Genomic DNA, 12,266 nt, shown 5'->3' with positions numbered 1-12,266 from the left:
AAATGCTTTAAACCAAGTCACAGAATCTATGTCCATTTGGAGAAAATTAGCAATTTTTTAGGTTGCTGAAATGAAGAGCTAAGCAATTTTCCCAAGTGAAAGAGAAATATAGCCTTTTTTTTTTTTATTTCCCTGATGAGTATCTTGGTACATTTCCCATGTGCAAACATGGCCTGATGCAAAAGTTGGCTCAGTTTCTGCTCATGACCCAAGAAGGCTCCAGAATTTTACTTGCTATTGTTTCTACTGTGCATGTGTTTTTAGTCATAATCAAGAGGTAAATTAATTCTCATATGCATTTTAATATATGTATTATATACACAATATATCATATGTTAATATTATTTAATATTATGTGTAGTGACATTGTAATAGTATATAATTATATATTATATTATTACATAGCTTATATGTAATGCATATAAACTAAGTTCTATGCAAATTAGTACAATCTGCTGTTCAGAAATATTCTAGCATTTTGAGCATTTTCCCCAGCGCTACTTCAGCTCTTTAAGCCATTTTCCAATCCTGCCAATACACTTTCTCTCTCTGCATTTAAGACGACCTGATAAAAAAAAAAATGAAAACAGTCAAACTGCAAACATATCTGGCAAATTTGCTCTTCACAGGCATGCATAGTGTACTACACCAGTACTGATGATGCAAGTCTGAGATACACCACTCTCTAGCAGAAAAAAAGACCTGACTCTTCAGTGAAAAATCTTCATATCATGTACTGAGATGGTTTTAAAATGCAAAATAGTCTGGCCTTCCTCCACGATTCTCAGGTAATCTCATTGTCTGTAACTGATAAAAGAAAAGCCAAAGTAGATTTTCCTTTCAGTTTTTCCTACATGATGTTTATTGCTTCAAAATTAGCAGCAGTAAAAAATCTTTATTAGAAACTTTAAGTGAACCTTAAAGTGAACAGAAAGGGACACTACCTACAGTTAAATGCAAAACCCCAGAAACTAAACATGGAACCCAGACTTGTGTGTTGACTAATTTACACTGTTCCAGGCCCATTCAGACAACAGCTGCAGATGGAGCTTAACCAACCAGTTTCATTTGGTTTAACCGTGTTCTGAATTACCCTGTCGTCCAGCGCAGCCAATTGATATTGAAAAATCTGGTTCAGAGTTGCCATGCTATTATTTTAGAACAAACCAGGAAACGCAAAATTGTTTTTGCAGGGAAGTTGAAGGGAATGTGATACTGAAAAAAACTTCAGAGAACAGCTGACATTTCTAGGGGATGAGGCTGTGACAAAAACAAGGCTGAAAAAACCCAGAGCTGGTTAACCATAGCTAGCCTGGATTTTGCTTTGGTTTGCTTTTCCTCAAGGAAAAACAAATGTGTCAATGAATTCAAAAGGTCCTTCTGAAAATTTTAATTTTCTTCACAACGCTATTTTTCTCAGAAACCCACTTTGATTAAACTTTTTCTACCAGTTTTGCTTGTTACGAACACCTAGCCTTTTGACAACACAAAAGCAGCTCCTCATAGCTGTTTTGACACGTAAACTGCAGCGCCCATATGCTAAATTTATACACACCAGAAAAAAAAAAGAATGGCACAGAATCTTCAATTAAAAATTTAACATGCACTTTTTTCAGGTCACTTGTTGGAAAAAATCTGAAATTTACTAGTATCATTCACTTGCACCCTACAGACCCATTTGGCTTTCCATTCTCTGCCAAATATTTTTGCATGGCTGAACAATTCTTTGTACTAGATGAGGCAAAAAAGTGTACCTCCTCCCCCCATTTTAACTATATCTTATTGTTTATGTAGTCTGTAAGAGAGTTTATGAATAGGGACTGTTTATTATATCGCCTTCAGTTTTAGCTGTGCCTTCTAAAGCATTTTTTAAAATAAAGCAGACTGAAACTCAACCAATCTGTAGAGTAAATGATGCTGTATGATAAAACATTTGTCAGCAGTTAAGACTTTTGCATTACAGGGAACTTAAGCGTAGACCCCTTGCCTAGCTCACAGGAGTGCTGGAAATACTACCATCAGGTCCGAGTGTCCCAAGATCTTCAGCCCTTTGTTTCATGGAATCTATATAATATTGGTTTGAGAGGATACAACCTCCTATTTTTCCAGCCTTTCCAATAACTGTACTATAGATGCTCTCAAATCAAGCAAACAAACTTGTATGAATAAATGTGTAAATCCTGGCTAAGTCATTTATGAAGATTTTTTTTTTTTTAATATATATTGACTGACATTCTGTAGAGCTTTGGATTTTCAGCTTTCAACCCGTCAAACAAACTCATACTTAGCCTGTTACAGCCAAATAATTATTTGAAAACTGAAGAAAAGATTCATAAAAAACCCCACTATCACTTAAAGAAGCAGTACAGGAAGAGCAGGGGAAGATGATTTATTTCATTTTTGCATTTATGTTTTAAGTAATAAAAATTAGCAGAGCTAGAATCAAAGATCCTCCCATTTAACATAGATACAGGATGCACAGAAGCCATGGTAGCTTCCCACAGCTACTAGTGACAGAATAATTTAGGTTGGGAAGGGCCTCATTAGGTCCATCTAGTCCAGCCTCCTCTGCAATGAGGGTCAACACTAAATTCAGGTCAGTTTGTTCAGGGTTTTGTCCTGTAAGACATTATAAACCTCCAGCGATGGAGACTCCACAACCTCTCTGCACAAACTGTTCTAACCTTTAATTATTCTCCACTTTTTCCACCCTGTTGGAATTTCTACTTTCATTTTATGACCTATGTGTACTTCCTCTGACCTGTACATAACCCTGGGTGCAGAGGAGTCTTAGCAACTGCAGACTGTTAAGTCTTGATTCAGAAACAGGGCCAAGGCTGTGAAAAGTTGCATGACTATATGGGGACTACCACTACACTTTAAATTAGGCACAAGCTCAAATTCCTTCTGGATAAAAGTCTAAATGATGGCCCATTTGCAACTGCCAGAATTGGTCCCAATTAAGATTAAAGAAAGTAGAGATCTACACACCAGCAAAGTTCATATATTTTATTGTGATTTTCATTTTACTTCAAATATACTGAATGTGTCTGACAAAGTATGCACTCAAGACTCACAGAAGGCTTGCCTTCCAATTATCTTTCCTGATAACAAATGCATTTTGTTATCATCTCCATGGAACTGACTTGTGCAAGGATATGAACACCCCAATCACTTACCATGTTGCGTAAGAAGCAGAGGATATGGTGAAGAATCTGTCCAAACACTGATTCTGAATTTTGATTCTCCAAGGATATGCTCTGGGAACCTTGTTGTGACACTCCAGATTTTCCCAGTGTTTGTCTTCAAGTCAAAAGCAGGATAGGCATTTCTTATTCTGAAAAGAATGTGTGATGAACTTATGTCTAAACAGGTATGCATTTCAGTTCTCTTGTAAGAGCAAGCCAAAATTTTACAAGATACCTTTAATAATAACAATAATAGTACATATTAATAGCTGTTAGTAATAAAATTTTGTGCAGAGGGGAAAATGGTAGCAACCCAAGCTTTCTTTTCATACATTAGTGAGATAACTACATTTCAGATAGCATACATATAACTATACCTTTTACTTAATAGGAAAACTATCAGTACAATATTCATGCACTTCACAGAATCACTGGTGAGCCTGACCTCAGTGAAGCCAAAAGGAGTTTAAACACAGACTTCAATGTACATTGAGCACAGAAGAAATGAGGGTGCTCAAATATGTGCTTAAATAGCAGAGCTTTAACATAAAACTAACCAAGAGCACGTGCACAGACAGCTGTGATAGGACAGCTGGTCAAAATGAATACATGAACATGCTTTCTATGCAAAATCTTTAAAACTCCCTATTTTCACAGTGCTCTAGAATCCAATCTGAAATCCTCATTACTAAAACCCTCAGTATTTATGCACATGTCTGTAGAGAGGAATAACTGCTACAGTCATTGAGTCCCTCTGATCTTATATATCATTACCTATAAAATATACTGCACTTCCTCCTTTCAATTACCGAAGACTTGCAGAAACTAATTCCTCCTGAGATACCATTTCAAAATGAACATTGGTCACAGGTATTATGCCTGTCAGCTGAGATTAAACTTGCTTTTTAAGCAAATACACTTTGCAGCTGCAGGTAAGGGTACATATTGTATTACCTCAGCTGAAGCTTTACATTTCACTAATTGGCCTGAATATTTTAGCAGCTAAACTAAAACATGCTGTACTAAGCATACTGCATTCTTTTTTGTTTGTTAGTTCAAGCAGCATTTTGTAGCTTCTGAGTTGGCAGCACTTTATACTATCTCTGATTGCAGTGTATTTTGAACCGTAGTTCTCTCACATAAAGTTCTTCATTACTATGTTACCTCCTGCCTCAGGGCTGCCACCCAAGTCTCTTAAACAAAAGTATGAATGCCTCTTTCATGCCACGTATTTCTAAAGCATGAGAAGGAAGAAAAGACTAGGCTTCCAAAATTAATAATCCAATGAAGCAGCCCATTTCTTATAGTGAAAAGCCACCGGGCATGATGTTTCAGTGGGGTAGGAGGAAATGAGGCTTGACAATACCTCCAGTACATGAGATAGATTTATACTCATGGTGAAAAATCATTATAGCACAGAAGCTGCTTTGGTGACCTATGCTGTTGATGTCAGTCTATTTTCTTTGTGAGCAAGGTACACATTAAGCTTTTCCCTATCACCAAATTCACTCTTGTAACCTGTTTCTGTAAGAAGGCCAAAGACTGAATAAGGCTGGAAACTTCACAACCCTTTTTCCAGCATCAAATTAATGGGCTACATACACATGTGGGATGTGAATCACATCCTCAAGTTATTGGCAGTTCTTTCAAAACTAAGCAAACTTCATTTTCTTCCCTACGTCCTCACTATCTGTATGTTAGGATAATGTGGGGACAGAAACTTTCTTCGTATGCTTTGCAGATAAAAATGCACACGTCCAGAAACTGTTGCTCATTTACAGCCACCTATCGTTTTCAAGTGATTAAAGGGTTTCTGGCCTGAGCAGGTGGGCAACAGATGCTCATCACAACATTTTGAAAGGTTAGCTCTTCCAAGGTGTCACTCAAATACTGTTCAAGTAGTACATGAAGAAAATCTTGTGCTACTTGCTTTCTGTGCTGCAACAACTCAACGTATGCAGAAAGTACTAACATTTATAGGGATTTGCTATTTCTCAGCATTTCATAAGCCTATGTATTTCTCTGCATTGCACAGCACATCCTTGAAGTCAGTAGAAGGTGGAGGAACTTGGCATTTTTCTCCACTGAACCCTGGCACCTTCTGGTATCAGACTCTCTTTTGGATGTATTTTTAAGTCCCCGATGGATGAATGTTCACTATAGCCATGTCCATAATTGTGGAAGTAACCCGATAAAGGGATTTTTAAAACAGCTTTACAGTTGCGTACAATGAAATGCTTCGATGCTACCGGCACAAATACTACCTAGAGGAAAACATGATGGGTTTCTATTTGAGCTACGTGCTGGAGGTGAAAGTCTGCATGACATAGGGCTTGAATTATACATCTTGCCTCTGATGTATAAAACTGCCAGTTATTGAGATTCTTTGGGGACTGGAAGGATGCTCATTTGGCAAGACTGAATATGTTAGTTATCTGCAAGCTTATGACATTTTTTGGTCTTTGGTTTGCTGTGATATTTAGTCCGAAGAATGCTTTCTCATTTATTTGATAGAAGGAAAGCAAAGATATCTCTCACTTTCTTTTTAAGAGTATTTGCTAGGAATGCACACTGAAGAAGTTGCTGCAAAACAGAAATGGCTTCATTATGTTCATCTTTATAGCCCTGTAAGCAATCTCATTTATTAAAAAAAAAAAAATAACAAAATCAATCGAAAGCTTTTCCTGTAATTATAGCACCAACTTAAATGTAGAATTTTGGGACATCAAAAAAATCTGAATATCTTAGAGGAAAGCCTGTAATATGGAATGTGACTTCATGCATCTGTAGAACAGGGTTGCGGTTCAGACTGATGAACTGTGGGGTGAAAAAAAAAAAAGAAGGGAAAAATCCCACCAAAACATACATGAATGAGTATGTTTTTAGAGCTGACTGTCCACCCTGTATCAATATGTAATATATTCGCTGTTAATTTCAGGGCATCATCAAACTGGATTTTTTTTTTTCCTTGTAGAGAAGCAGGCTTGGCTGATTCTGAATACAGTTGATTCATTAAAGTCTAATTAGAAAAAAAAAAGGCATTCAATTTTCCAGCTACTTTTCTGGGGGGAAAAGCAGGCATTTGTGCTAACAACTTGATAGTGTGATCAGTGAATATCTACACAGGAAAATGAATCTGCACAGATGGTCTAAAAACTTGTATTTCTTAGTGCTCTTGGATTTCGACACAATTTCTTTTTCTGAAGATTAAGTAAAAAGAGTTCTATCCCATTAAGCCACACTATTAACCGTAACGATAAGCAATAATTAAAGCAGTTTTTGTCACTTGCTGTCTCACTTTTCATCATGACAGGATGTAGTAATTCTGTTTTCAGTCAGCTCCTGCTCCAAGCTACACAGGCACTATTATCATCCAAGACAGTGGCAGAAAATGGATCTTAAGTTTCACACACTATCAACCATCAACACTGAAGACTTAAATGTACTTATCACTGATAAAGCGGACAGCTAAAGGAGAAAATATTTTCAGAATTAATAATCCTTTGTGGATTTTAATATTTAAATCAAAATTAGGAGCATTTCCAGATTTGAGTGGACACTAGAATTATGGCACTGTTCAGGAATGCAGGGATAACCGTTACAATTAATGTAAGTGAAATGTCATAGTTGGCTGAAGAAAGGTGTGGGGGGGTTTATTACTTACTTCTCCACTGCATTGCAAAAAGAAACTGTGTTTTCATTACTTCCTTGATTTGCTTCAACCAGCTGGATAGACCAACGTGTAGCCTAAAAATACCAAAATGACATCAGAAAAAACAGAGCTCAGTTAATTAGATAACAGAAGCAGAAGTAGCATAAGGCAAACCTTGCATTTGGTTCCATGAGAACTAACTTTCATACCTTATCATCCCTCCCCTGATTTGAGGGAGCTCCAAATACATACAAATAAGCCCATTTTGACTGCACTCCAAATGCTTTCAGAGACAAAAAAAAAAAAAATCACAAAGCATCAGCTACCCTGGTTTTAATGATTTTTCCCCCTCCATTCAGAATATAAGGAATTTCAGGCAAAACTTTCAAAATTCACCTAGTGCCAGAGCACAGATAACTCTAAAGGCAGAAGATGTGTGCTTAGTTTACAAAAGGACTCCCTTCAAACTCCATAAACCTGTCAGGTAAGTAAGTCCCCAAGACAGATAACAGGAAGCCAGTATATGCTGTTGAACACTAAAAATCCCCAGATACTTTCTCTAAACTTGGAAAACAGAGGTCTGAGCTACTTTTTGGGTCAAAGCACCTCGCCCCCCCTTGTCTGTTTGCCACAGTACCCTTCAGTCAGAACGTTATCTCCAGGAAGGAGCTTAATAGTGTTATATCCGCAATCCCATTCTCCTGTTGTACAGAGAGGTATGTACAATGCTCACATGAGACACCAACTTTTAAACCCTTCAGAAAGAGAAGGAACTAATGACATGTCACAGAAGGGGACATTCAGATATGGCAAAATATGTTTTTTTTATTATTTTAATAATAATTTATATACAAGTATGTAAATTTGCAAAAATTATTAACATAAAGCAAATGTCTGAACAAGGAAGTACAATATGCACTAAAAGAAGCCAGCTAGGAAACTACAGTTTAAAAGATGAGGTGAGTATAAAAGACGAATGATCTGTTGGAAGCTGGCTGCTGGGGAGATCACAATGGCAGAATCAAAAGCTCAGAAGTTACGAACCTTTTACAGGTATCATCAGCCTCAGGTCTCATTGTATGTAGTGTTTTCACTAACCACAATAGCACAAGCATTAAAGAAGTGCTTATGAAATGTAAAGATAGTAACGGGGCACCGTCAATAGAGGGAAAAATTGAAACGACTGGTTGCAAAAACAATGGATAACCCTGAGGTGAAACTAAATTTAGCAATACAAATTAGTAGTGCCTCACCTCCTGATTGTAAGGACTGCTGAAAAAACTCCTTCAGAAGTCAGTGAAAACACAGCACCTCCACTAGTTCACTTTTTTCTACCTCATTTAGAAACCTACCTTACAATTCACCTTAGCAGACAGCAATAAAAATTTCTGGTGTAGGTTTACTATTTAGAAATTATGAACCATTTAGTAACATTAATGGCCTCCCAAAATTATGTGGTCTAAAAAAACCCACAACACAAACAAAACAACAGTCACAACAACAAAAAAACAACATTCCTGATCACACTTGCATCAGGGTAGACAGTTTTACACAAAAATGCATTGAAAAGGCCCTAGGAAGTTTGCACCTAGGATATGGTGTACAATACCTTGTGTACCTCTACATTCCAGATGGAGGAATTCAAACCAGAACAACTTCAGAGAGACATTGCTGTGTTTGTGGGTGAGCTCTGCAGCCAGGAGCAGAAGCACAGCTTGCAGGTAAAGCTACAGCAGTTGTTGTGGGAGGAGTGCAAAGGGAGCCCAGAACCTGCACTGAAGACTACACAGCGAGCGTGGTGATGTGTGTGCCACATGGTGTGATCTCCACCACAGGGTGCAGAAAATGCCCCTGTGGACAGCAGAGACTTTGACCCACGCGGAGCTCTAGAAGGAGGATGCTGTGGCCTAGGCCTCTGGCTGCAGGGTTGGTCTGGTGCCTCTTCCTGGGGCTGGGGAGAGGGGTGGCCTCGCTGGTGGGAGCTGTGCTCTGGCAGCTGGTGAAGGAGCTGCAGGAGGAGGTGAGCAGCCAGAAGGAAGAAGAGAAGATTGGCAGTGGCTCTGCGGAGCTAAGGACCACCGGAGCCCTGTGCTGCAACAGAGGGACAGCCTGAGCCTACGCTACAGGAGCTGTGGATGGAGACTCCCACAGAAGTGAAGGCTGGAAACCTGCTGCTTCCAGCAACACAAAAAGGCTCCTCTTCAACTTCCAGTTCTGTCACTACAAAGCATGTACAGTGGAAAAAGTACATCAGAAAAGAGAGATAGCGGATGAATGAAAAGCTTAAGAAAACTAGGCCATGGGTAAGAAAAGGTGAGGCTGGGACATGTCACTAAATGGGACGGAAGACATTAAAAGAGCAAAATTGCATTTGGGAACTGAGGAAGGAGGAACAGAGAGGAATTAAGCAAGGAAGAATTCCTCAAGAATGGTAAAGGAAAATCAGCCATGAGGACATGGGCATGAATCCTCCAGTTCATGGCTTGAAGAGGAATGTTACTGTAAATAATTACTAAAGGATGGCAAAAAGGAGCTTGAGAGACAAAACTGGAATCCAGACCCTCTCCAGCAGGAAACAGAAGCAACACAGGAGGCCTCTTGCCTCTCTGCACCTTTGCTGGCAGCTTTTCTGAGTGAATCCGAAAGGCAGACATGCATCCTGTGTAGACTAGTAATAGTCTGCATGGAAGGAATTAATATACCATTGCTAACTAACTCAAAGTAATTCTGGTGACAGACGTGTACTCAGTAGATATATAGTTCCAACTCCATTGATGAATCAAGTGCATCAGAGATTTAGTTTTGTCATTTCTCTTTTCAGGTATCCAGAAACTTTAATTTCCTCCCATTGCACATGAAGGTAAAATATGAATTATCACACATTGCTTTTCTATAGGACTACAGTCTCCACTCATTGCAAATATCTGAAGGTGTGCAGTGAATCAGACAGAAAACGGTGGATGAAGAGAACAGATGACAAGAGGAAGAAAGTAACTGGCGTCCCTGGATGATCAGAATCTTCTTCCATCCACAGATTTCTCACATTATGCTAATCAACTCACCTGAGCCATCCTTCCCAAATATGAACAACTGTGCATTTCTCATTTCTAGAGCACCCAAACTGAAATAATGAAGTCTGGTCTGATGACTGAGCTTGTGTGAAGAAGTAAGTCTTGCTAGTTATTCTGAAAACATTCAATTCTAAATACTGTAGATGGAGCAGCCAAATCTAGTGCATACATTTTAGGCTGCATTTCCATTTTCTTTTGAATACAGACAAAATAAAACCTTGTTTCACAGGTATGTTATGAAGACAGTTTCTTTAGTACTTTTGAACATCTGACTTGGCAATGATGAGGCCAGATACAATTAACATGCCCTTTATTACACTGGATGCATTTTGATTAGCACACACAAAATAAAGCCTAGGGCTATACAATTGCATTCAAGAGCTAAGGATCAGAATGACAGTATGATTTCAGCAATGTGAATATTTGATCTTGCCTATCTATGACTTATCTCAATGCTATCTCCATGTTTCAGCATCTATTCCTTTTCACTCTGTCTGCAGTCCTGGTTCTCATCTCCTACTCATCACATGCACCAGTCATCCATCCTGGACCTCACCAATCCAATCTGTGCTCCTTGTCTTTCTTCTGCTCTGGTGCTTCACCTTTGCAACCATACTGACAGTCTTACTCAGCATCAGCCCTGTTGCACCACAGACCTTATCTTTTCCCAGCCCAGTAGCAAGCATTTACTTTTTCATAGACTTTTTTTTTTTTTTTTATCCTTCTCTTGACTTTCCTTCACTCTTATTTTCCCCTTTTTACCATCTCAGGGTTAAGTTACCAGCTCCTTGCTTTGGATCTCTTTCTATCCTGACATGCCTGTTTCTCCCTGAAGGAATTCCTGTGACCACACTGATTTTTCTGCTACAAATCAATTCTCTCCTCTCTCCCATTTCTTCCTCTGCTAGCTAAACAGCTCAAATACTTCCCTAACTTAATCAAATCCTCCCCCACACTCAATTGTAGTCGCCCCTGACTCACTCATCTCTTCTCTTCCCTCCCCTATAATTCTCTCCTCTGTCACAGAAGTGTTTGTGCCTGTTCTTATATGCCTGTTTCCTCTAGCACCTCTTCTTCCCATACCACAATTTAATCTCCTCCTGCTCATTTGTATCGCACTATCTCCTACTTCTCTCATGAGAAAGCTGGTTTTTTTCATCATGCCATCAGCATCCTTTAGTTTTCCTACCATAAATAAAAAGCATCATCCGCCTTTCATCTCTCCACCTATTCATCCTCTCCCTTTTTGTATTCATCACTGAACTTCCAAAATGTGGTACCCAGGATTAGTCTTAAGAGGTCCTGTCCTCCACCTGCCTCCCTATCTGACTGGGTCTGCATATATTTACCTCTATAGTTCTCCTTAATCACAGACATAGAAACAAGTCAATCTATTGGCTCTTCTCCTTTGGTTTATGATACTGTGATCACTGGGAGTTAAAAGCAGAAGGTGAACCTACAACATCTTTTAATATTCATGATGCAGAGGTATTCTGTAGGCTACTTCAGGATTCCTGTAATAATTCAGAATGCTAACAAGGAACAGAGGAAATGGAGGATTTATCATTTTCTTTCTCCTTCTCCTTTGAAGGAAAGAAAATTAGGAGAGATGTAGCATCAGAGGGAGTCATGGGACTCCCATAAGACATCATTATTAAAAACATCAAAGCCACAAATGGAGCTACGAACACCTGATGGAAGGAGAAAAAAAGAGAATATTTGCTTCAAAATGTCATAGGATCCAACTTCCACAGTTATAGTAGATATGTCTGTTTTTAGAAAGCAATTACATATGCACACATAAGTGCATGCAGAACATGGTGAGGACAGGACACGGTATGTCTTGTCTCTCAGAATGAGGATATCTCAGCCAAACTACACACAGAGACACAAACTACACACAGATTCAGCATAATGTATTGCTATTTTTTAGGTTTCATATCAGATCATACAGATTTGTTACCTCTTTCAAATACATCTTTCTCTATATTTCTGTACTTATCTCTCCATGGTAGTTATATGGTTCGATGAACCATAAAATGAGTCTACTGGAGGATTCTAGACCATAATCTAGATTCTTTTCTGATGTAAAATGCCAATTTTCCATTAGAGTCAATGAGGATACTTCATTTTATACTAGGTGAGAAACTAGCTTTATTACCTTCAAATTAAGTCTTTTTTAATAGGTAAGCTGCAGAAATAAATTGACATTTTAAGTTGGTTAAAACATGAAACAGGTAGGACAGAGATTCTGCCAATATCAAATTCTCATTACCTAGCCAGAGTAGTCACCTTCCCTTCAGAAGTCATTTTTTATGGTCTGCTGGGTTCTCTTCAGATATTGGAATCAAAGGA

The 12,266-nt window shown here is 38.5% G+C and overlaps 1 protein-coding gene across 1 annotated transcript in view; it reads right to left on the bottom strand.

Moving 5' to 3' along the window:
• PIK3C2G (phosphatidylinositol-4-phosphate 3-kinase catalytic subunit type 2 gamma) overlaps positions 1-12,266 on the bottom strand; it is a 275,634-nt gene that overhangs the window by 241,924 nt on the left and 21,444 nt on the right. The window contains exons 7-8 of the mRNA XM_065846452.2: positions 6,853-6,935; positions 3,180-3,337 (exon numbers count right to left, since the gene is read on the bottom strand). Coding sequence (XP_065702524.2) covers positions 3,180-3,337; positions 6,853-6,935 — 241 coding nt within the window. The remainder of the gene's footprint in view (positions 1-3,179; positions 3,338-6,852; positions 6,936-12,266) is intronic.

Source organism: Patagioenas fasciata, chromosome 1, assembly GCF_037038585.1.
Source record: "Patagioenas fasciata isolate bPatFas1 chromosome 1, bPatFas1.hap1, whole genome shotgun sequence".
NCBI classification, from domain to species: domain Eukaryota; kingdom Metazoa; phylum Chordata; class Aves; order Columbiformes; family Columbidae; genus Patagioenas; species Patagioenas fasciata.
Note: the sequence above shows the minus strand (reverse complement) of the source record. Positions and strands in the feature narration are given on the sequence as shown.